At 35.5% G+C, this 26,208-nt stretch overlaps 1 protein-coding gene across 6 annotated transcripts in view; it reads left to right on the top strand.

Moving 5' to 3' along the window:
- RYR2 (ryanodine receptor 2) overlaps positions 1-26,208 on the top strand; it is a 381,518-nt gene that overhangs the window by 341,065 nt on the left and 14,245 nt on the right. For all 6 annotated transcript variants that reach the window (XM_061365725.1, XM_061365727.1, XM_061365728.1 and 3 more), the window contains 13 exons: positions 5,719-5,799; positions 6,763-6,851; positions 8,395-8,523; positions 9,931-10,035; positions 12,810-12,891; positions 13,998-15,301; positions 15,640-15,704; positions 17,511-17,658; positions 18,252-18,338; positions 19,198-19,416; positions 21,617-21,747; positions 22,394-22,436; positions 23,117-23,250. In XM_061365725.1, the coding sequence (XP_061221709.1) occupies positions 5,719-5,799; positions 6,763-6,851; positions 8,395-8,523; positions 9,931-10,035; positions 12,810-12,891; positions 13,998-15,301; positions 15,640-15,704; positions 17,511-17,658; positions 18,252-18,338; positions 19,198-19,416; positions 21,617-21,747; positions 22,394-22,436; positions 23,117-23,250 (2,617 nt within the window). The remainder of the gene's footprint in view (positions 1-5,718; positions 5,800-6,762; positions 6,852-8,394; positions 8,524-9,930; positions 10,036-12,809; positions 12,892-13,997; positions 15,302-15,639; positions 15,705-17,510; positions 17,659-18,251; positions 18,339-19,197; positions 19,417-21,616; positions 21,748-22,393; positions 22,437-23,116; positions 23,251-26,208) is intronic.

Here is a 26,208-nt window from a genome sequence, read left to right on the forward strand (position 1 = left end):
TTCTTAACTGTTTTTGTGATGTATTCAATGTTGTTTCTTCTTGTATGTATTTTGGTTTGATTGTTCTGTTTCCTTTTCAAAAAAGGTGGATTCAAAACCAAAGACATGTAGAAATGCTTATTATCTTGCAGTGGTTTTTCATTTTTCCTTTAACGCTCATACATTATGTTATTTTACTGTGGGTCACAAAAATCTTGAAAGTGCAATGTTTTTCCCCTTCGGGGAGACTTGTTTTACTTCTGAACTAAAAAAATTTACGCTGTTTACGCTTAGATTATTTTACCTTTTATTTTTCTTTTTGTTAGGAAAGCTCTACTTTTATTTTAATCTTTTAACATTGAATCATGGCATTATTTTGGTTGCCCATGAATTCTCAGAAGGCTATTTTAATAAAATATAATTTTAGAATAAAATTGTATCTCACAGTATGTCTTAAAGGATTTTTTGTGAAACTGAGTGGTACACATGCCGTGTAATAAATATCTATAATGAGGGGTACACATCATGCTATTTTCAACCATTAAAAATGTGAAATCAATAAACATACTTTATTCCTTGACTAGCCTAGTCACACTTAAAGTGGATGTTTAAATTCTGTGTTGATCCACTGTAGCCTACACGGGAAGGATGTTTTCCACCTTTGTATCACTCTATTTGAATCTGTGTTTGCATTTTAAAAGTATCACTCAGAAAGCAAGAGCTTTTCTTACTTGAATCAGATTATCAAGAAGTCAAAGGCATGTGGCATTCACAATACAATCCAGTATTACCCAGGTGAGAGAGCTTCGTTCTTGCTTAACAGACATCACAAAGGAGCCCTATTTCTTTTTGAAGGCTGAAAGTACTTGTATATTCCTATAATACGTAGCATCAGACAATGTTTCAGTGTAGTGATGGAACTCGGATCTTTTCCATTAAAGATAAAAAAAAAAAAATTATTAAATTTGGACACATGCACTTTCAAGGAAAAAAAACCCCATATATTTAGTTTCTCATTCAATCTTATTTTAATTTCCTACACAAAGCTCTCTTCCTATATATCACAAATACAAGCTACTAGCTATGCAAAACTACAGGCTTAAAGCCTTTCTGTGTGTAGCCATATTATTTACATAGAGCATGAGCAATGGCAGCATTTTACCTTCTAAGCAGATACATGCCAGGATGTACATCATATCAACAGAAATAAAAGAACATGTTTTTTTGTTGCAACCTAAGTCATACTGTATGCATTATTTATGTTTCTGAGTACATTATCTGTGCAAATTTTAGTGTGTAGTGGCATGAATCTTTGTGTACAGCAGCAAAGGTTGTCCTGTTAGGTTTTATAGAAATAAATGGATCTGCACTTGAGTTCTGTAGTTGCCAGTTAGACACCTCTTGCTTTCAGTAACGTCTGAAAATTCAAATTCTTATCAAAACCGACATCGGTTTTAGTCAGATTTTGGTCAGATGTAGAAATAGAAAACCAGAATTATTTTCAATCTTAGTGTGCCCAAGCTGTTTGAAACAGTGGGTTTTTTTTCTTCATTTTGAGATACACAAAAATATTTCTGAAAGGAACTGGTGTTTCAACTTATGTGAAACGATGTACCTAAACACCTTCAATATCACAGAATTTTGTAATAGCTTGTATTCATTTTGTGATATTGTTTCAGTGGAACTAACTAAAAATATTATTAAAATTTAAATTTATTTTATAAGAATTCCTAAATTCCAGTGCATGTACTAAAAGTTGGAAAATTAATTACTAAATTAAACTGTATAGCCATTTTAATTAAGACTTGTTTTCCTTCTTGTTTCAAAAAGTCTTACTTGATAGAGGGCAAGAGAAACAGGTAGAAAAAATACTGATCCGTAACTTAATTCTAACATTATAGAATAGTTAGAGTTGGAAAGGACCTTAAGATCGTCCAGTTCCAGCCCCCCTGCCATGAGTAGGGATGCCTCACCCTCGACCATGTAACCCAAGGCCTTGTCCAACCTGGCCTTGAACACCACCAGGGATGGACCATTTACCACTACTTGGGCAAGCTGTTCCAGTGCCTCACCGCTCTCAGTAAAGAACATCTTCCTGGTGTCCAGCCTGAATTTCACTTGTTTTAAGTTTAAACTCATTACCCCTTGTCCTACTGCTGCAGTCACTGGTGAAGAGTCCCTCCCCAGCATCCTTATAGGCCCCCTTCAGATACTGGAAGGCTGCTATGCGGTCTCCATGCAGCCTTCTCTTCTCCAGGCTGAACAGCCCCAACTTTCTCAGCCTGTCTTCATACAGCAGGTTCTCCAGTCCCCTGATCACCCTCGTGGCCCTCCTCTGGGCTTGTTCCAACAGTTCCATGTCCTTTTTATGTTGAGGACACCAGAAATGCACACAGTACTCTAAATGAGGTCTCATGAGAGCAGAGGGCAGGATCACCTCCTTTGATCTTCCTTCACAAATGGCTTTGATTCAGTGATATCTTGATATGCAAGAATTACTTGGTTGGACCCCTTATGGGCTTGACTTTTCCAGTGGCAATACATCAGCAATTTCCCTTGAGTTATTTTTTAAAATCACTGCTATCTCAGCAGTCAAGCTACACACATTCCATGTGTGAAGGTACAGGCTTCACCAAATATTTGGCATTCTGTAATGTTTATTATTGCAAAATATAAATATTCACCTAGATCAACAATGCGTGCAACTTTAAGCATGACAGGAGTTCAGTTAAATTAGAAAAAAACAAACAACCCATGATTAATCTTGCAGAATATTCTCTACTCTGGCCTCTAACCAGCAACATATAAAAGTATCTTTCGAGACTGAACTTCAAAGTAATGCTGAATAACATAGTCTTAAGTGCACAGGCACCTTTTGATTTTACTTTCTTGCTGCCTTGGGCATATATAGTACATATAAATTAATCAACACTAACAGAAACAGGAATTTATTTTTCAGTGTTTAATTAGCTGAAAGCTTTTTCAGTCTTCTGTGACTGAAAAAGTTATAACTTGTATTTATGTTTGGGATAGAGAAAAGTGTCATGGAATGTCATTTATAGTATTTGACTAATTCTCGGAGAAAGAATTGCATATTGTTCGCCACTACCAGAAGTACACATCTGAAATTAGGACAGAGAGCATTATATCTTTCTCCATGTTACAAGAAACTGTGTTGACATATGCTTTGGTGATATGTGCTCTAAATACCAAACATTATGCCTTGATGTCACAGGAAAGAGTGAAATTATGTACTTTTAAAGTATTCATGTTAATTTTAAAAATGTTTTTTTCTTCCCAATCCTACCATTGTACTGAAGATACTCGCTTCAAAATTCACAAGCTGCAGATTGATAAATCCATCATCTTGAACATATAGACGTTCATGACTATGTAAAGTTAAACTTCTAATCATGTTCGTGTATATATATATAAAATATATATGTATATATATAAAAATATATATATTTTCCAAATTGTTTGAAATTGTTTATAATTCAGCTGTGTCATCGTTTAACCTGAGCCAGCAACTAAGCACCACACAGCTGCTTGCTCACTCATGGGATGGGAAAGAGAATCAAAAGGGTAAAAGTGAAACAACTTGTGGGTTGAGAAAAACAGTTTAATAGATAAAGCAAAATCCATGTATGCAAGCAAATCAAACCAAGGAATTCATTCACCACTTCTCATTGCCAGGCAGATGTTTAGCCATCTCCAGGAGAACAAGGCTCTGTCACACATGACACTTGGGAAGATAAATGCCATCATTCCAAATGTCCCCCACTTCCTCCTTCTTCCCCCAGTTTTATATGCTGAACATGACACCATATGGTATGTGATCCCTTGGGTCATTTGGGGTCAGCTGTCCCGGTAGTGTCCCCACTCAGCTTCTCATACACCCCCAGCCCACTCACTGCTGGGGTCTTGTGAGGAGCAGAAAAGATCTTGACTCCACATAAACACTGCTCAGCACTAACAAAAACATCCTTGTGTTATCAACACTGTTTTCAGCACAAATCCAAAACATAGGAACACAGATTCACATAATCACAGAATCCCAAGGGTTGGAAGGGACCTCAAAAGATCATCTAGTTCAACCCCCCTGCAAGAGCAGGGTAACCTAGAGTACATCACACAGGAACTTGTCCAGGCGGGCCTTGAATATCTCCAACGTAGGAGACTCCACAACCCCCCTGGGCAACCTGTTCCAGTGCTCTGTCACTCTCACAGTAAAGAAGTTTTTCCTGATGTTCACATGGAACCTCCTATGCTCCAGTTTACACCCATTGCCCCTTGTCCTATCACTGGACATCACTGAAAAAAACCTACCTCCAGCTGCTATGAAGAAGGTTAACTGCCCCAGCCGAAAAGAGTACAAGCTGCAATAATGTACTTGTAATAATATAATAATAATTTATAAATGTATGCATTACAATTAGTTCTCCACCAGTATAAGAGTATTTCCGTAATTAATGTTACCATCATTGTCTAAAACTTTCTTTTTTAAACTTTTAAATTGCAATTAATTTACTCTTCTGATTTTCTTTTGTTCGCACATTAAAACTATTCTCTGTGTAGACACAGGATTTAGAAGTTCAAATAAAGCCTAAAGTATCTTCTCATTTATAAAATATTCCAAAATCTTTTGTAGTTTGCTTACATTTTTATCTTCTTTCCTTACCTACAAATAGCACTTGGCCGCATATTCAAATGATGTATATTAAAAAGTTTTTTTATGGCTTCCATTTTTGTTGCCATACACATTCCAAATACTTTTTCAAAGTCCTAAATGGGAATTTCCTTATTTTCAATAGGAGGCCTTCATTGTTTTGAGCACCTGTGTTGTTGTCCTCCTGTGCTGTGTTATTAGCTGTTCTACCTTTTCCTAGGTTGTGATTGCTTGCCTGGGTGAATGGTTATTTCTTCTCTTCACGTGAGTTTACAGTTAACTGTGTGCATCGGAGCAAGTGAAATAACAGTGTGTTAATTGAGGAGTTTTAGTATACTGTTTATTGTGAAGAATCAAGAAAATTATTTGAAGCTTTATACATTTGCATATTAGCTGTTTGCCAAAAAAAACAAACTGAAGAGCCTAATTAAATAAAACACATTGACATTTGTTCTAGTTCATCGTAAGTTCATTAGTTTATTTTGTCAGGAGAGGCAAATGCCCAACATCCATTTTGTGTCAGGAGCAGACAGGTACTGAATCCTCAAATATTTCAGCTCAGATGATTCTTGAGAATACATACATAGAGCTGTAAATTTCAGAGTACTTTAAAATCTAATAGTTATTTGAGAAATAATTTTCTTTACTCTTTGATTATATTTCTTTATGTACTTTTAAAGTATCATGTTGTGTTATGAATGGGAATCAAATTAATCCAATTCTAACCTGTGTCTGTAATGCAGCATTCATGCCCAGCAAAGTCAAACAAGAATGTAAACCGGATTATTTGTAAAATGCTGCCAAGCTCATGCTGCTGTATTTATAAATCAGAAGTTAAGTTTGGGTTTTGGGGTTTTTTGTTTGTTTTGGTTTTTTTGTTTGTTGTTTTTTTTTCTTAACCAAATAACTGTCTGCAAAGCACAAGTGTTTGTGCTTCAGATAGATTGGTAATTACACATTCTCTCACCCCTTCTCTCTTTCTGAAAATTAAATATGGAGATTTTCTTTAGGGGCTATGGGGTGTTACTTGGCAGCCTGAAATAATCTGCTTCCATCTGGCCTTTCTACAGGAGAAAAGGTGATGCAGGATGATGAGTTTACATGTGACCTCTTCCGCTTCCTTCAATTGCTTTGTGAAGGGCATAATTCAGGTTTGTGGGCAGGCTGCCAGTCAGCTAAACCAAGGTGATGGTAATTAAAGATAAAAGCTCTTCACTGCTGAAGGTTTGGTAGCATTCATAAAATACTATGAAAGGCAGGGTAGCTGCCTTTATGTGTATTTAAATTGTCTTTTTATTTTTGATCAGCTTTAATTTTGTAGAAAACATAACGGTTTCCAAAAGAATAAGTTTTGTATCCTGACCTACTAGGAAATGTAAACTTGTGTAGGAAAATGTATGTGGCTTGTAACTTTTAGACAGTGAAGATTTAGAGGAAGAATGTAATGGGAAGATATGGCTACTGTTATTTTGCATTTGTATACTTCCTGGTGTGTGTTATAAGGCACAAATGTCAGTTGGAATTGTATGTGGAATTACTCCACCATACACAATACATTTCTTGAAGAAACGGCATCTATTTTAAACATACCGGAACAAATTAAACTAATAAATGTTACTAAGTGTATTTTTATTATTAAGTACATTTTCCTGTGCTCTGTGTGTCATTATTAGGGAAGAAAAAGAAAAAAAAAGAGAAAAAGAAATCATTCTTTTTTAGCCATTAGGCATATTTGTGACTTGTGAATTATATAATTATGTAATTAAACTTGCTTTTGCTTTCTAAAATATATACTATGTGTAATTATGTTGATATTGATGGAGATGTACATTTACATCCAGAGATGTAAAATAAATCAGAAATGTGGTGAAAATAAGACCAAGTTAAAATTCTACAGATGAAAGAGATAATCAAGCTTCTACCTTCATGTGATCTCTGCAATAAAATGCTAAAGCTCTTAAAACTGTTAAAAAAAAAAAGGCTTAATAAAATAATCCATTCCTTTAAGGTGTAGTTTCTTAGATCATGTTAAATTAAAATGAATTTTCAGGAATACTTTTGTAAGTCTTTAATATTTAAATAAATTTAAATAAAAATTTTATTTGTATTTTTAGATTTTCAGAATTACCTGAGAACTCAGACTGGTAACAACACAACTGTTAATATTATCATTTCCACTGTGGATTATTTATTAAGAGTTCAGGTAAGTTAACTTGCACACTAGTTAAGCAGCTAACAATAATGACTTGTGTCTATACGGTATTTACCTTTTTAAAAAAGTACTTTTTTTGATCATAAGACAGAACTTTGTATATGGAAATTCCAAATTACATAATTTCTCTGGAATTTTCTTCAGCTATTCATGTTTACAGCAAAATCAAACTTCATCCTTATCACAAAATGTTCCGTTTTATTAGAGGAGCACATTTATTTGTCATAACATTTATTCTGGTGACCGTAGCCCATCTTGATGTGAAAGACTGTAAATCTCTACTGGTTACAGTTCTTGAAGAGTTGTTTTTTACTGTGAGAGTCAAAGGTGAAAAAACTGGGAAAGATTTATTGCAGCTATTTTATGCAAGAATGCAATGGAGAGCAGGGGGAAGGCAGATGCTAAGTGTATCAGTGAATACTGGTAGCCAGTTGGTGACTGAGACTGCACCATGGCTGAAAAATGTTTCAAATTGTTCAAGTTAAGCTTCAGCCAGCTGCTTTTTCACCTGTGTTCTGATTCGGTTTAAACCACTGGGCATCTGTATGGATAGTCATGAGATAGCATGGAGTGAAGCATAAGTACAGTGCATTATTTTCTAATGAGGGGGAAAAAAAAGGGCAAGAAGAAAAAAACAAAAAGAAAAACAAAGCAGAGGGGTAGATTAAAAACCCTTTAACCCTCTGACTTGAATTTTCTCCCTGTCTTTAAATATGAACTCATTACATTGTCACAAGTCAGTAGAAAGTAATGTAAAAAGATCTAATTTGTTTCTAGACTGGAGCATGTGAAAGGCACAAAACCATATTTTGTGGTAAAAGTTAATATTTTTCACCTATTAGTCTCATCTTTCTGGAAATCACTGTGCATCATAGTATGCATTGTTGTGTTTTTGTAGTTTATCTAGTTAAGTTTTCCCTTCAGCCATTCATTTATTTAGTCTGAGAACTCCAGGCTTTGAAAATTGGTAGGTTTAAGTTGCTGCATTTTATCAGTGATGCTTTTTATCCTCATGCATTTTGTAGAAGTTGTAGGGACAATACAGTTATTTTTATTCAATTGCTTACTTTGTTGAATAAGTTCACTTTTGGGGAAGATGCAAAGAGAAATCATGCACAAAAAACAGCATGTGCTACCACTATTGACTGTCAAGCACAGAGTATAAAGAAAGATTGTTTAATGAACAGCATACAGCACGCAGCATGGCAGTACTATTGAATACTCCTTTTCAGAATGCAGGTGATTGTATTTCTAAGAGCAGATAACAACAGATCTTTTTTTTTTTTTTAAACGTTTGCTGTGGGGCTTTTTACTTATTTATTTTGTTTATTTGATTTCCTATTGATTCCCTTGAGATGAAACTGTAATTCATGAAGTAATGCTTGACAATTGTTGGGGGACATTTAAAAGCTTTATAAGCTAAATACATTTTAGAACTAGAATGCTATCTAATGTTATTTTTCTTAGCTTTATGAATAACCAGTTAGAGGCAGTTTGGTTATATAATCTCTGTGCTTCTCACAACGGTTTTTAGGAATCCATTAGTGATTTCTATTGGTACTATTCTGGGAAGGATGTTATTGATGAGCAAGGACAGCGAAATTTTTCCAAAGCCATCCAGGTTGCAAAGCAAGTTTTCAATACTCTGACAGAGTATATCCAGGTAAATTACATTCACTGGAAATTAACTTATTCAAAAGAAAATTAGTCATACTTTTGGCTTGAAGATGTAGTGCAGCTATATATAACACAGAAACATAATATAAATGCATGTGTGCTTCAAAATAATTTTATTACTTTTGTTTAAATAGAAAGTGAAGTTATTGAAGTTTGGAATATAGCTGTCACTACTCTTTTGGAATCCTAGCAATTTTATCAGATTTAATGTTATTAGTAAATAATCAATTTTTTGTTGTATGCAAGACAATACAGTTTACTTTTTTTTGTTTTAATTTGGCCTAAACTGCAGTAGCATTACCCACTTTGAAATCTCCACTTTTAGTCTATCGGAGAACTACGATCAATAGAAAACATAATTGCTATTTAGTCAACATAACATTATATTGTAGTCTCTCTCAGGAATAAGGGTGTTATAAGGCATTAGTGCTGTGTTTGAAATAATGAAATCACACATTATATTTGAGAATCAGAGAGAGGTACATGAGGTAGACCCCGTAATAAATAATATTAGCATCATTCTGTCAATATACCACAGTTCCTCCAGGACATCTTAGGAATTCAGTATAATTTAATACTTAATTTGTTCTTCATATAAATCAGTAAACAATATTACAGTCTGTTTGTCCAAATAATAGGCTAGAGAGAATCTCATTAGACTATTAGGTGTCTATTATGCTGTTTTCATTCAAATGAAGATCATTATTATGAAAATAGTATTTCATAATTCATTAGGACAAAAGGGAGGATAAGGGAGGGAATAGGACTGAATAAATATGAGTAGAGGCAGTTTATATGTAGTGCATACATGTATTTAGTGTGCACATGTTTGAGAATAGACAAATAGTGGTGTTAGCTGATAAAGATTATCCTTTGAGGCTTCAAAAGTTTTTGTATTCCTGATTTTCAGAAGTTGGAATTTTTGGAAGAATATTCCTTAGCACTATTGTCTACAACAGCTAGAATATATTGGAGGAAAAAATCAGAAGTTTGATTCTCTAATAACTTATGCCAATTTTGCATTAACCTTCTATAAAGTTATTCCTGATTTACAGAATACATAAGGAAGAACCAGCTTGAAGATCTATACCCCTTTAGCATTTGCAGTTTAAAGCTGCAAGCAGATACACTTTCTGTGGTTCTGAATTAGTAAATTGGGACTTGGCTAAAACAGAGGCAGAATGATTATTATGAATAGGGATTGCTTACAGTCAGTGGTATTATTAAATAGATAATTCTATATCTGATAAATTTTTCATAGCGGTTTTGAAAGGACAGACCTGAGCTATTCACTGCCTGTGTATCTTTCTTACTGTTTCTGTTGAGTTTCTTACAAATAAATTCTGGATTTCTTTTTTTCTTTTTTTTTTTTTTTTTTCCCCCTGAACAATAGGGCCCGTGTACTGGGAATCAACAAAGTCTGGCACACAGCAGGCTATGGGATGCTGTAGTTGGTTTTCTTCATGTGTTTGCTCACATGCAGATGAAGCTATCTCAGGTATCTTTTTGTTTTATATTTTCCATTTTAAGTTACTAATATATTTATAAAAGATAAGCAGACTCGTTAATATGTTTGAGTCATTCATAACAACAGTTAATGGGGGATATATGAGGAAAAATAAAAAACAGAGGTGATAAAATACAATATTGTTGAGCGAGGAAATTACAAAATTGTAGGGGGTATGTAACAGGCCTATAATTGGATTACTAGCCAAAGGCACAAAGCTGATTAGCTGAAGATGCAAATGAAGCATATCACCAGTATTCAGGAAGAACTATCATTTTCTGGTTTTCATACCAAAGTTCTGTCACAGTGTTTACTGCAGTTTTGCGTGAGCCTTGTATGGAGAACCTGTATTCATTGATGTGTCCTGCATTGACCCCTACATTGACCCCTACTACATCCTTAGTGAACTCTGTTTCAAACCATGTCTGCATCTAAGCCTTTTCTACTCTTTGCAGAAAAAGAGAATAATGAGCCCTTAGAATGGCTGTATTGCTTTTGTATGCGAGTGCTCATTTAATAATAAATAGAAATAGTGTAGGGGACTAGCACAGATAGCTCTTTAGAGGATTAAAATTAGGTGAGAAGAATCCTGTCTTTAAGCAGTGCATTTTCCAAGTTCTTACGTTTTCAAAGAATTACACATCTTAACTGAATGTAGTATTCTAAATTTTTTACATTATTTAACATTCTCAGAGAAAAGTGTCAGAAGCTTGTAAAGGTTTTAGTTATTGTTAAGGAGTAGAACTCTGAAGTCTCTGAGGTTTTTAGATTCATTATTTGGCTACAATTGTATCCATATAAGTGCTCTTTGCATAAATTAAAGTGGTCTTGCTCAAATGATTCTGTCCTGCTCTTAGGACTGCATGACTGAAGGTAGGCCAGTTGCTTTGATTTAAAGACTTTGTGCTACAGGTACACTTCTCATTCTTTACAGATAAATAAAGGTCTTCTTCCAGGAAATGGCATCACAGTGAGATCTGATTTTCAAGAGTGATACATTGAATTTCTCCTGCAGTGTATTTATAAGTGCCTGTAGATATTTTTCTGCTTTTGGTACATCTTTGTTATTTTAAGAATTGAAAAAATAGCAAATGTTAGGGTAGGCCACAGTGGTGACTATTGTGCTCTCTTCCTGTATCACAAGCAACATGGAAATTAGTATTCAACTATTTAATGACAGTGAGTCAAATGTATGTTAGCTTCTGTGTTGACTAAGAAATATGTGACTATTGGCAAGATTTGTTTTTACAGTAATTCAAAGTTTATAGTCATAGCTGTGCCCAGAGTGGCTTCATAGCATCTTTTGATTACTGCATCTAGAGTATAATGGGGCTTATCCTGCCACTTCAGAGAAAGCCAAAGGGCTTTGCACAACATCCATTGTAGTGTGTGGAGTTAATCATGCTGTTCTGCAGGATGACAGAAACATAGTCCACTCCAAATGTATGCTAAACAGTGGTGGGAAAGACCAAAATAGACATGGACTCCTGTTCATTTGTAATTTATTGCAAGAATATATCAATAAGCTTTTCAGATTCTATTGAAATACTGTTTTTCAAAAGTGTAAGGTATGGCTAAAGGAATTGCCATATGGCTTTTTTCTGTAAGAGGGGCTATCGAGGCTAAGTATTTGGGTTTTGTTTTACACAGGGAGTTTCTAGAGCACTTCTGGAGAGTATTTGAAACAAGTTTTAGAAAGGAACAAAGCTAAATCACTGCTTTGTTTGGGTTTTGTTTGGTTTTTGTTGTTGGTTTTTAGTGTTTTGTTTGTTGGTTTTGTTTGGGGTTTTTTTCTTCAGTTTTCCCTCTCTAGTCTTTTACAAGGAAGCAACGGCATACTGATAATACTTCTTAAGAATTCTCTGCAAAGTGGAAAATGAAAGTAAAATTTTCAATTTAAATGAATAAAGATCCTCTAGGTTGTAAGGAACTGTTAAAGAAAGAAGATATATAATGAAAGCTTACAAGACAAATCAATTGGAAATCATTATTTCCAGATTGTGCTGTTTTCAGTCTAAGATCCAAATTGCCATAGAGTGCCTTTAGTTTGCTGTACTATTCACCAAAGTCCAGCAATGCTAAGTATGCCTTATCAGTGGCATGATGCAGCCATGTTATCATGAGAAGAAATTAAGTAGTTGAATAAATCTATCCAGATAGATTCCAGGTTGAAATCAGTGGCAGGGGAAATAGTAAAATTGATAAGCCCAATGAGATAAAAGAAAGACAAAGGAATTAATATAATGTCTATTTAAGGAAATACTAATGGAAAGTTATTAGTAAATATGCTGATTTTTATTTCATTTTTCTTCCAAAGTAGTTCACTGGTCTATAATAGAAGTGCTCACTTTGAATCATGTTATGCTTTTGAGCTCTATGTGCTGTTGCCATTGTTTTTACATTTCATAGTTGTAAATTTGATTACACCACCAGTGATGATGTTTAAGCTGACATGAAACATTATAGAGGCATCATCTGTGAGCTTGACATACGCAGTTATTGCTTTAAATTTTTTCATCACCTGCAGTTTTCACTTTTTCTTTATTGAATGACTCTCTTCTAAACAGATGGTCATGTAAATATCTGATCCTGTTAATGCACTGTAAGGAATTGAGCAATTAAATATATTTTCACCGTATTACCAGCTTTGGCACCACTAGCTTAATTTCTGTGCCTCATTTTTACAGATGAAATATGCATACACGTATATAAATGTCAAAGAAGTGAACAGGTATCTCATTTTATATATTGTGTTCATTATTTAGGATTCCAGTCAAATTGAATTATTAAAGGAATTAATGGATCTTCAGAAGGATATGGTTGTCATGTTGCTGTCTATGCTGGAAGGTAGTTAAAATTTAATCTGAAATCCTCTTTAGAAGTTGTTCAAGCAAAGTTTTTAGCTTTGTGATTTTCTTTATGTGACAGATAATGCTCTATCTTCCTTTTTAATTTTTATGTCTCAATTGTGAGAAGAGTTGTTAGGTCTTCAAGTAATTGTGAGATTTATATAGTGTAGTTGATACAGTTTACATTAATTCTGAGCGCCAGAGCTGTTTAAAATCCATCCCTGGCAGAAATTTTACTTTGCTTCCATTAACTGGCTTCTCTTTTGGCTTAGGTGAAAAGGTTTTTTTACTATTGAAGTTGGAATTCTGAGTTCTAGGAACTGAACTATTTATTGATCATTTTGTTAACACCTTTACTATATTGTATTTATGTTCATAGTGATTTTAGCCATAAAGTACAGACTTTGATTTATCTAGTGGCAAAGTTCAAAGTCCTTTATAGGTAATACACAAAATTATGATTCCCCAGAGAATGTGATCACTGTCAAGAAATACTACTATTTCTTTAGGTCCTTTATGGTACTGTATTACTGTTTCCAATACTAGAATAACCAGACATACATATAGGTGATCCAGAGATCTGTTTTGCTTCTTACATGTATCCTATCACATATATTTTCTTGAGAGAACTTAAAAGGGCAGGAAATGCAGCATAGATTGTATTGTAGCATGAATCGCTACTGCTTTTCTGGAAGGTCATGGAGAAGCAAATTAAATTCTTAGTGTTTTAGGCTGTGCTTCACCAGCATCCTACAGAGCTACTCATCCTAAGAAATATGACACTTTCTGTCTATGCTGCACTACAGTAAAATTCACACTATGCTCTGTCACGTTTAGCACTATGTTAAATGTAATGGATGTTTCTGTGTAAGGCTTGTTAGTTTTTCCTTTCCTTAATGGCTAATATTATTCACTTACGTTTTTTAGGGTAGTGTTATTCGTAAGAGATTTCTGATTTTATTGCTAGCTTTCTCATGTGAGTGTGTTAGCCAGTAGTTTATCATTCTTACTTGTTTGATTATTTCAGTAGTGATTATTACTTACTTTTCTTTGCTAAAGCATTCACTGCCATCAGTATCTCTAACTTTATGTCATTGCATATAGGTAATGTTGTGAATGGAACTATTGGCAAGCAGATGGTTGATATGCTTGTGGAATCGTCCAACAATGTGGAGATGATTCTGAAGTTTTTTGATATGTTCTTAAAATTGAAGGATTTGACTTCCTCTGATGCATTCAAAGAATATGACCCTGATGGTAAAGGGATAATTTCAAAGAGGGATTTTCACAAGGCAATGGAAAGCCATAAGCATTACACGCAGTCTGAAACTGAGTTTCTGCTGTCATGTGCTGAAACAGATGAGAATGAGACTCTGGACTATGAGGAGTTTGTGAAACGGTTCCATGAACCTGCCAAAGACATTGGTTTCAATGTTGCTGTTCTCCTGACCAACCTGTCAGAACACATGCCCCATGATACCCGCTTGCAAACTTTTCTTGAGCTGTCTGAGAGTGTGCTGAATTACTTTCAGCCTTTCCTTGGACGCATAGAAATCATGGGCAGTGCAAAGCGCATTGAACGAGTTTATTTTGAAATAAGTGAGTCAAGTCGGACTCAGTGGGAGAAACCTCAGGTGAAAGAGTCAAAGAGACAATTTATATTTGATGTTGTAAATGAAGGTGGGGAGAAAGAAAAAATGGAGCTTTTTGTTAATTTCTGTGAGGATACCATCTTTGAAATGCAACTGGCTGCCCAGATCTCTGAATCAGATCTGAATGAAAGGTCAGCAAATAAAGAGGAGAATGAGAAAGACAAGCCTGAGGAACAGGATCCTAGAATGGGTTTCTTCTCACTTGTGACCATGAAGTCAGCATTAGTCGCTCTTAAATATAACCTAATGACTCTTATGAAAATGCTCAGCATGAAAAGCCTAAAGAAACAGATGAAAAAAGTGAAGAAAATGACCATGAAGGACATGGTCATGGCTTTGTTTTCTTCTTATTGGAGCATTCTGATAGGATTACTACATTTTGCTTGTAGTGTTGTCCGGGGCTTCTTTCGCATCATATGCAGTTTGCTGCTTGGAGGAAGCCTAGTAGAAGGAGCAAAGAAAATCAAGGTTGCTGAGCTATTAGCTAATATGCCAGATCCCACTCAGGATGAGGTGCGTGGGGAAGGAGAAGAGGGGGAGAGGAAGCCAACAGAAGCTGTATTGCCTACAGAAGACTTGACAGATCTGAGAACTCTATCAGATGAGAGTGATCTACTCTCAGACATATTTGGTTTGGATTTGAAACGAGAAGGTGGACAGTACAAATTGATCCCTCACAATCCAAATGCTGGTTTGAGTGACTTACTGGGCACTCCATCCATAGCTCCAATGCCTGAAGTGCAGGAAAAAGTCCAGGTAATTGTATTTTTTATTTCTGCTGTCATATGTTAGCTATAGTTTTGAAACAAAATTTGCATTTGTGTTTTTCTCAGTTTTGTGACATGTCTTTTAAGTAATCAACCATAATTACTGGTGTTTACCCTCTCTGATGTGATAAACTTGAATTCCCACAGCTGCCTTCTGATTCAGTGTTACAATGTCTCTTCATTAATGTAAATTAGAGGATCATCTTTCAGGTTTCAATTGTTGTTTTGTTGTTGTTTGTTTTGGCGGGTTTTTTTTAACAAAAAGCCTAACACTGTACTGAATAATAGTTTAGACACTTTTATTTTATTTAATCTGACTTTCTGTAGGAGCAGGTGAAAGAAGATGAAAAGGAAGAAAAGGAGGAAACGAAATCTGAACCTGAAAAAGCAGAGTATGTATTACTTTAACCTCTGATCCTATGAAACGCTTCTTTCACTGAAAAACCCACCTTGATTTACTTCTTTGCCTTTAATTTTGTTTCCATTCATGTTCCAGTTAGGATTTTGAACCTTCATCCACGTCCATGCACATTTGCAAGGAAATGGCATGTAAATAGCATCACTCTGAGATTTTATGAATTTCCCTCTTCCAGCAATTTATTTTTCTAATATCAGTTTAGTTTCTTTTAGTTTCAATTTTTGATTGATTATTTTTTTCTTGGCAAGTCTGAAAGATAGAAGAAAATCTCTTGGAAAAATTGTAAGGGCACCTGAGTGCCTGAAAATTGTTATCCATCAGTGGTAGAGAGCTAATCTTTTTTGCCCCTCCCATTCACTATTAACTATTTCAAGGTATTTGGATTTTGCAAATTCTTAATATCCCAATGCAATTTTAGTGAATTACTGAGTACTCTCAAGTCTTTATGAAGAACTACTGTTAACATTTGATAAATAATAATTTTAAAATTTTTAGGGTACATTAAAATTAATGTTAATGAGATTAGCTCAGAATGAAAAGAGAGTAAAGTAAAACATAGTGCTTGGTTTTAACCAGTGAAATGTATGGTGCTCCTTCCCTGTGTTTTATGGTTTCTGATACATGTGTGATTCTGGTATGTGTACACTGCCTGCAGCTGATAGATCACTGTCAAAATTCTAAGCGGGTGCCTTTGTCTCAAGCTTTATCTTTATTGCTGTTGTGGGATGACACTTGCCCATAACAAAAACTCTTCTTCCTAATCAGTACAGCAAATTTCTAACTCAGTATAATTTTGTGAAGTCTTGCTGACTTTTGAAGATCATTTCGCTGTGTATTGCTCAGCTTGACTCTGTGAGTTGCAGTCATTCCCGTGTTCTCTGTGATGATTGCAGTGCCTGGCCCTATTATCTGCCCTGAAGCCACTCCTGACATAAGACAAACTTACACTTGAAAAGTGAATTTTAGTAAGAGTGTATTTTAGTAAGAGAAGCAGCTTAGGACATTGGCTATTCTGTTTGTAGATAGGTATAGAGAAATTAATAATATAACTTCTAAGTTGCCTCTGACTCTGGTTTAGCTTCGAATGGACTTCTGTGATCCTTTCATCTATCATGCTATCATCTCAAATTAACTTCTAAGGTGATTTACCATTCCTTAGATCATGTGTTTGGAGAACGTAGCCCCCTAACTGTGACTTTCTATAATTGGGCATCACACTGATAATCACACATCAAATGCTGTCAAGCTTTCTTAGTCCTGTTTTCTCCTGAAGTGAATACTTATGAATTCCACCATTGGGCAGAAATTTAAAAATTGAGGTTTGACTCGTAAATACAAGAACAAAAGTTTTCTATAGCCTTTGTGGGAAACAGGTAGTTCCAAGTGCATAAGGTTGGGGGCAAGGGAGTGCCAAATACAGGCACTCATACAAACATACAGCTGTCAGCTTACAGACATCTGTCAGCACAAGTATTAGCTGCACAATTATGAAGAAGACCTCAGGTAATAAGGTTGGTAGATTGTTGATTACATGCCAGTTAGCATTCTCACTTCAAGGTGCCAAACCTGTAAGTTTAATTATCTGTAGACTTTAACCAGACTGTCACCCTTGCCTTCTTTGGACGGAAGAGATGTATGTCCCCTTTTTATTCAGGTGTGTGAACTGCATAAGTCTGCCTCAGGAAAAGATGCAGTGAACTCTTTTGGGGTGTGGTTTAATTTTTTTGTTTAGCAATTTTATTAACTTGACATGTTATTTTGGCTTCATTTGTATCCTAAGAGGAGAAGATGGAGAAAAAGAAGAAAAAGCCAAGGAAGACAAAGGAAAACAGAAATTAAGACAACTTCATACTCACAGATATGGAGAACCAGAAGTTCAGGAGTCTGCTTTCTGGAAGAAAATCATTGCATACCAGCAGAAGCTTCTTGTAAGTTGTTCTCTAGTCTATGTGTTTAGCTGTTGGCAGGGATGTGTACCACCATGCTATTCTACCAATGTGAAGACAAATTTATGCTTGATAAACCTAATTTTTCTATCACCATCATCTGTAAAAAGGACATAAAGTCAAAGGTTTAACTCAAACGTTAGAAAAAAGAAACACACAAATAACTTAGTAGACGTGATATGAATTCTTGGAAAGACAATTATGGTCCAAAGTGTAGAACTTCAGAGATGCCTTTCCATTACCAGAAAACAGACATGCATTTTTATGTGAATAAAATGCCCAAATTTTCACAGCACTTTGTGAGCCTGTAGAATTTGTCTCTCCATAAGAGGCAACTATCCTATGTATAATTCTATTAAAAAGCTCTATAGGGGAAACAAACAAACCATGCAACAACCTTATAAGTATTGTGGAATAATTATTACAGGGCTTGAGAAACCTGGTCTAGTGAAAGGTGTCACTGTCTGTGCCAGGCAGTTGGAACTAGATGCTCTTTAAGGTTTCTTCCAACCCAAATCATTCTGTGATTCCATGAAATGAAGCAAAGTATATTTATGTTCTGTTTCTATTTTCAGAATTATTTTGCACGAAACTTTTACAATATGAGGATGTTGGCATTGTTTGTTGCTTTTGCCATCAACTTCATCCTGCTTTTCTATAAGGTAAACTTGTCAAAATATTACTTTTCAAGTTGTATACTGAAAACCAGTCAGGTTTTGTAGGCGGTACACTATGGTAAAACTGCCTAGTCTAACAGATTAAGTACCTGCTTCATACTGCCACTTCAGAAATCTAACACAGTGGGAGCTAAAGTGTTTATGTGAGGTAATTAGTAGACTTCCAGTACACAAATAGCTATTTCTAAAGGTCTGTCTTGCAGCAGAGGCAGTATACTGAAAGCCATACCCATGCCTCTGATGCTCCATTTCACAGTACAGTGACTCAGACAAGCCCAGCCTTCACTGTCAACTTAAACTAAAGCATGTCCACTGAGATATTTTCTTGTGCCATTATGCTCCCCTGAGAGGGTGTGTACAGCAAATAGAAAGCACATCATCTTAAGCTGCCTAGAATCATTGGTCTTATTTGTCAAGACTTTTAATATTGTTAATGCAAATCCAGAGTCTTCAGACTGAAACTGTTTTTTTGTCAGAGCCCTACTGATAAGAGCTACATGTGGGATTATCAGGAGCTGAGTGGATTTCTTCATAGAGGGTTATATCATTTCTTGAATTTGAGGTGGTAAAAGTCAGCAAGGTTCAAATTTGCTACTGTGAGCAGAGAGTAAAAAAAAAAAAAGCTGAGAACAAAATGCATGCTAACACAGATTGCTGTAACAAAATTAAAGGGTCTCTGTGAGGTATGCTATGGGGACATTTTTATGCACAAAAAAAATAATTTTCCTTTCAATTATATTGTCCTTGTTGGCATTGTTTTCACTTACACTACTTAGTTTGTAGTAGTGTAAAGCTCCTGTCAGAGGAATACAACTGCAATATTAAGATTCAGTGATATAAACAGGTCTCCACCTCTGCTGAAACAGAAGAAAAGGAAGTTCCTGTGGTATCTACTGGTGAGAGTTTCAAGCTGAACAGCCTGGAAAGCGATGATGAGAGGGTCATTGCAGTGCATTACGTCCTGGAAGAAAGCAGTGGCTACATGGAGCCCACACTGAGGATTTTGGCCATCCTACACACAGTCATCTCATTCTTCTGCATCATAGGGTATTACTGTTTGAAAGTAAGAAAAAATGAACACTGCTTTTTCTTCTGTCTCTGAACTTTTTTTGTCCATTGAGTGCTATAAATATGAAAAGTATCACAGCAACTTTGTTTAAGCAGTTAGAGGGACTGTGTAAAGAAACATTGCTCTGTTAGTGTAACCTATACAGAAATTGTATGTTTTGTGATGTGGGAATTTAGGAAGTTACAGACCAGAACCTGATTTTCTGTGCTGACACAGGACCATAGGATCAGCATTTGCACTGCTGGCATGTTAGCCAGTTACAGCAGAAGCAGTTCGTGACTGTCATAGGCAAGCTGTGAGTACCCATGACCAGAGGAAGCTAGATGACAGTGTCTGCATTACTAGTCTGTCAACTGGGTCATTTTAAAAGCATGCAGCATTGTTGAGCCTTCTTTTCATTCACACTCTAGTCATAGTGTTTTGCCAGGAACTTTCAAGCATCTTTCAAAGGAATGTCTTGCTGAAGATCTTTTTAGGGATGTAAGAAATAAAGATGCCATATTTACTGGTAAAATGCTGCTTTTGATTTAGGAAGACCAAATAGTATAAATCTCTGGAGATGGGAGGAGTATATCTGGGACATACTACCCCCATTTTTACACTCCCCCTGTAGGTCAAAATGCAAGATTATATTAAATTAAATGGACCTTTGTTATGATGTAGTATGGCTGCTAATTTGTTCTTATGATTTCTTTATTAAGCTTTCATTTGGTCCTCATATGTTTTCTTTGTTTAATGGATATCACTTTTTCTATGATAAAAAGACATGACCTGCATTTGTAGTTGAGGCAAATGGTCCTATACTACTGCATTAAGTGGTCAATTTTAATCTCTACCTTAAATGTCTCTGCACATTGATAAATACTAAAACACATTTTCCTGTTCCAGTGGTTGGCACACAGCATGAAGCTTAGATTTCTGGCTTTTGAGATGTCCTCTCTCCCAGATTGTAGCTTTTTTTCCAGACTATGACTTTTTTTATGCAACTTTCTTAAGTTGTGTTTTTGGACTACGTTTCTTTTCTAGCCAGAAGGGACAGACTTTATTTATCATTATCTGCCATAATGAATTACCTTCTTTCAAATTCTGAAACCCTGAATAAAAGACCAACTATGGTTTCAGTTGCTTCTCTTTGGAGATGTACTGCTTTCAAGATTGAAAATCTTCATAACAACATCTCTGTGTATGATATGTTTGCTTCTGGAGATTGCTTTGCGTGGAATTCACTACGTTTTTCTCAGCTGTGTGAAAATAAGATTCAAACTGTTGTTATCCTATCTAATGCAATCACCATATTTCTTTAGCAGTCTAATTTTTATAATTACTATTCAGTATACTTGTGCTCAGTCTTGACTAGCAGTACAGTCAAGGACAGTAAAGCAAGGTGGGTGAATTTTAGGGACCTGTGAAATAATTCCAGGGAAAGGTATGGTTTATTTTTTGTGGTAAGAGATTTCTAAGCAAAATCCACTCCAGTTAGATCTGCCTTCTTGGAGTGTGCTTTGAATGTCAGCCAGTTGATGAAAGAGATTTGTGGATAAAGCCTGATCCTTACTGCTCAGGCATCTCAACTGCTGGCAAAGAACTACAGAGCATAATCAAGTATATGGAATGTGAATGTGATTTAAGATTCTTTTCTTTTTACTGCTTCTGATCTATCTTTGCTCTGTGCTGTGAAACCACTGCTTTGCTTCCCACTGTGAAACCTCAAGAATTCTTTAACAAATGAAAGACAGCCTCTGACAGCTCTGGGTATCAAAATGCAATCCAAAAGTGGGATCCCAAATTCTAAGCATTTTAGAAGTATTTTTATTTTAGCTCTCTTTCATCTGTCTAGCTCTAAGAACTGCATAGAACTGAAGGATCTTCAAACTTTATTTGAAGGATCCCTTTTCAGGGTTTTTGGCCATCTTTTCACAACTGTATGGTACATTGTATATGTATGTGTATGTATGTGTATGTATATATATGTATGTATATGTATGTGTATGTATATATAAGATTCTCAATGACCACGTCCTTGTGCACCTATACCTTTGAGGTGTTCTATTCAATTGTCTTTTAATTTTTTTTAAATACTACTTTTGCTTTGTTTAGTTCTCATACTTAATTTTCATAACAACCAGCTTTTCTCAAAAATTTGCAGACTTGTCAGTGCATTTTAAATAATTCCTGATACCATTTTCAACTGCAGGTTCCACTGGTTATTTTTAAGAGAGAAAAGGAAGTAGCAAGGAAATTGGAATTCGATGGGTTGTATATAACTGAACAGCCATCAGAAGATGATATTAAGGGACAGTGGGATAGACTTGTAATCAATACACAGTGAGTTTTTATCTACTCCATCTCTTTATTGCTTTTCAAAGAATTGTTCTTCAATCTTCACAATTATATAGTTGATCATCCATCTTGTCTGAAATAAACACCAGTTAGGGATGTATTACTAGCAAGGCTATACAAAGTGTTTCAGGCATCTGTTATACTCATGTTTGTTATTAGTTTTTAATCTTATTCATTCCTGGGGTTTTTCCTTTAAAATCATCTCTGTTCCATGAAAGAACAAAATGGCTTTTTTTTTTTTTTTTTTTGCTGTTTTTTTGAAGCAGAGTGACAATTTTGTATTGCAGTCAGTTAAAAAATGAGCTGTGCTTTGCATCCTTTTAGTGTGTGTTGAAGGCTCTCAGGGAACATATTTAAAGTGCCGATTGCCTGATGGGACTGTGAGATCCAGGTGCTTTAGAACCCTGTCTGCAGGCATTGGCTTTGCCACTCTTTGTCAACCACATTAGCATGGTTAGGCTGAATGTCATTTGGCAATTCATTCCAAAGACTTTACAAATGACTAGCTGACAATAGCAACAAGAAAGAGCCTCTTAGAAATTAAATGTTGGTAATTTTTATGACATCATAGTAAAGACTACATCTTCTCATGACTGTCTAAAATGTAATCTTCTTTATCTGTCATTTTCAGGTCTTTTCCAAATAACTACTGGGACAAATTTGTGAAAAGAAAGGTAAGGCTTATTTTAAAAAATATATTTGAAGCATAATTGACTAACAAAAACAAGATTATAAAATAATTCAGTGGAGCTAATTAATAAGTGATATTTTTTTATAACTATTTCAACGTGAAATACTTCCCCTTAAAAGGAACAAAATAAAAAATCTCTACAGTTCCTAATCAAGGCACTTGGGTTATTTTAGAAAGCTTTTAAAGCCAATTAAATATGTTTAGTTAGTTATTTTTTTTATTTTGGTTTGGTTTGTTGTTTTTTTGTTGCTTTTTTTTTTTCTTAAAAGAAATAACTAGTAGGGGTCAAATACTGTCTAAGAGTTATTATTTTAAACAGAGCTTTTCCTGTTATTTAAAACATACCTTTCCTTTGTGATCTCACAGTGTAATTTTTTTTCTGTTGGCGATGATATTAAGTTATTCTCCTTCTGGTTGGTTGCTTTCCTCTTCCTGTTTTCACTAAATAAGTAGGAAAAACTTCTGTTTGACACCATCTTTTGCCTCAATTGGATTGATTGCAAATGAGCAGAAAAAAAAATAAATTGTTGACTGATATGAGAGACAGATGGAAACAAGCAGATGAAAATGTTTGTATATGCTAAGCCTCTTGAATTCAGAAACCAAGCTAAAAACCAGCTGGTCTACACAACTGATTCTCTTTAATATTCCTCCTAACTTTAGGTCATGGATAAATATGGTGAGTTCTATGGCCGTGACAGGATCAGTGAGCTCCTAGGAATGGACAAAGCTGCTCTCGATTTTAGTGATGCTCGAGAAAAGAAGAAACCAAAGAAGGATAGCTCCTTATCTGCTGTGTAAGCATTTGCTTCTGGTTTGTTTGTCTGATTTTTGTTTGTTTGTTTTGTTGGTTTTTTGTGGTGTTTCTTTTTTTTTTTTTTTTTTTTTTTGCTTGTTTGCCCTGAGGTTTATTTTTTTGGTTTGGGGTTTTCTTTGTGTGCTAAAATCACAAGGGCCACATGGATGATCAGGGGACTGGAGCACCTCCCATATGAAGATAGGCTGAGAAAGTTGGGGCTGTCCAGCCTGGAGAAGAGAAGGCTGCATGGAGACCTCATAGCAGCCTTCCAGTATCTGAAGGGGGCCTACAAGAATGCTGAGGAAGAACTCTATTAGGGACTGTAGTGACACGACAAGGGGTAACGAGTTCAAACTTAAACAGGGGAAGTTTAAGTTGGATATAAGGAGGAAATTCTTTCCTGTTAGGGTGGTGAGGCACTGGAATGGGTTGCCCAGGGAGGCTGTGAATGCTCCATCCCTGGCAGTGTTCAAGGCCAGGTTGGACAGAGCCTTGGGTGGCATGGTTTAGTGTGAAGTGTCCCTGCCAATGGCAGGGGGTTGGAACTAGATGATCTTAAGGTCCTTTCCAACCCCAACTATTCTATGATTCTATGATAATCAAGACCAACAGATAACTGGAAGTTGCCTAGTAACTCAGTGGTTTTGTTTGGTTTACTTCAGTGCTTTCTTTTTATAATGGTCAAGTGGCACCATTTTCTATGACATATCACAATGTTCATGTTCAGTGCCTAGCATAAAAGTAGCACTATTTCTACACAGTGCAATAAAAATTATAATATTTCCTACCCAGTTGCCTCAGTTATAGGTAGTGAATGTTTCTAATCTGAAGAATTCTTTCTGTTGTATAAATAGTATTATTAACAAAAAAAGCTTCCTAAACACCTACATTTAAACTCATTAATTGGTAAGAATGATCATATTTTCATTAATGTTTTTTCTTATAGTTTCAGAAATATGAGTCATCTTTGTAAACTGTATTCCCTATTAGATTAGCCTCCTGAAACAGTGTGAAAGGACCTTTAACAAAAAATTTCAATATCTGTTAAGAAAATTCATGCAATGAGCTAACTAATTAAAACTGAATCTTCCCAGTTTTAGTTTGTCTGTCATTTTGGAAAAAGGTTAAATTCTGCTGCAAGGCTATTTTTCCGTTTGAAATGAAAATAATGATAGTTATTCCTCAGGTGGCAATGCCATGTAGCTGCTCTGAACAGCTCTGATGTACAAACATTAAAATAATTCAAGCTGAATAGTTCAGCGTTTTCTGATTCCAGTTAATGTTAGCAGCATTTGATTGATGGAGGATTTATTTTTTTTTTTGAAGGGAAGAATAACTTTTGAAAACTTACAAAGTTATACCTGGAACAGCTGAATGCAGTAGGCCTAAAGAAAGAAGCTGTAAAATGGCTAGGTGTTGTTAAAGGTGATGAAATACTAGTGCAGGTGGCAGCCAAAGATAATGCAGGCAATGTCTCACAACTTTCCTGTCGTTTATTCCCACTGTGCATTCTCACGCCATGCCATCCTTCACTGTTGCTAAACTCAGCTGCTACTACAGCTACAGTACTACAGTGTATGACAGACTGTTCAGTAGTGCAGAAGTCAAATGTCATTCAGTCTAGGAAATTAATCTAAAATAATACTACATAATGATATTTCAAGAGAAACTTGAAAACTTACTGTTCCTTTTTGATTCATTGCCCTAGAGCTTAAATTCTGTATGATCTCATACTCTTTTTAGTCTTTCTGCTACTTGATCAAGGTAGTGAGAAGAAATAAACAGGACAATGCAGTATTATGCATGTCATCGTTTCTTTGCTATCCATATCAGCTGTACTTTAAAAATTAAGATAGGGAAAAATGAACAGTCCTGTCCATAAGCAGTCCTGTTTGTGGTATTTCATATGTGAGAAAATGAATAGGTGGAATACGGTCACAAGAATATGTCAGACGCTAGAAGTGAGGTGTATTGGGTCAGAATAAAGTAAGAAATTGCTACAACAATAATTTTGGAAATAAATTTCCGGAGGTTTTGGTTCATTTTGCCACCCATATACTTTATTAAACAGAGTTTGAGTGAGAAACTGTTCTTAATATTTTTTACTCTTTTTTTTTTTCATTCTAAGACAGTTTTCTATGAATTTTGATTAGTAAATTTGGGGCTGGAAATTTTTTTAATAGAAAATTGTGTCAGCAGCTCTTAGCTGTGCTAGACTGTTGTTGGAGAAGCCATTTGAATGTTCAAGAAGCATTCCTGGTTTTAGTGAAATGGAAGCATGCTAGATTCATCTTTGAGTACTCTGTAGTATCTGAAGCACAGCACAGTTTGGCCACCTTTGATACTAGTAATTTCTTTCAAGATATGAATGCATGTTTTGTTATAGATGCATCTTTCCACCCTTGTACAGTTGAAAGAAAAAAAAAAACCAAACGTGTCGTTTTTATTTCTCTAATATATGTAGTTGGTTTGTTATACAAATATCATCTCTGCAATCCTATCAGATGGTAAATATCACCCACTATGGACAGAATCACCATGGAAGAAATTTAGATGAAGCCTTAAGTTTTTGTTTCCACAGAGTTGTTGTCTGTCATAGAGGAATAATAAAGCAAAACCAATTGCTGACCATGCCATCAATGTGCCTAGAAACCCGTGATCAGCTCTCATTCTTTAAAAAAGTTTAGTGTCACCTCATGCGAGGTTCACTGTGAGGGTTGGGAGGCCCTGGCGCAGGCTGCCCATAGAAGTTGTCCCTGCCCCATCCCTGGCTGTGTTCAAGGCCAGGTTGCATGTGGCTTTGAGCAGCCAGTCTAGTGGGAGGCGTCCCTGTCCATGGCAGGTTCCTTCCAACACAAACCATTCTAGGGTTCTGTATATGTTCTTGATTTGTTAACCTTGCAGTCTGTTGCCTTTGCATACATTAAAAAAAAAAAAAAAGAAAAAGAAACAAACA

The sequence above is a fragment of the Neopsephotus bourkii genome, unplaced genomic scaffold (assembly GCF_033783945.1).
Source record: "Neopsephotus bourkii isolate Nb327-2 ecotype Australia unplaced genomic scaffold, CSIRO-AGI_Nbou_v1 NB_1292, whole genome shotgun sequence".
NCBI lineage: Eukaryota > Metazoa > Chordata > Aves > Psittaciformes > Psittacidae > Neopsephotus > Neopsephotus bourkii.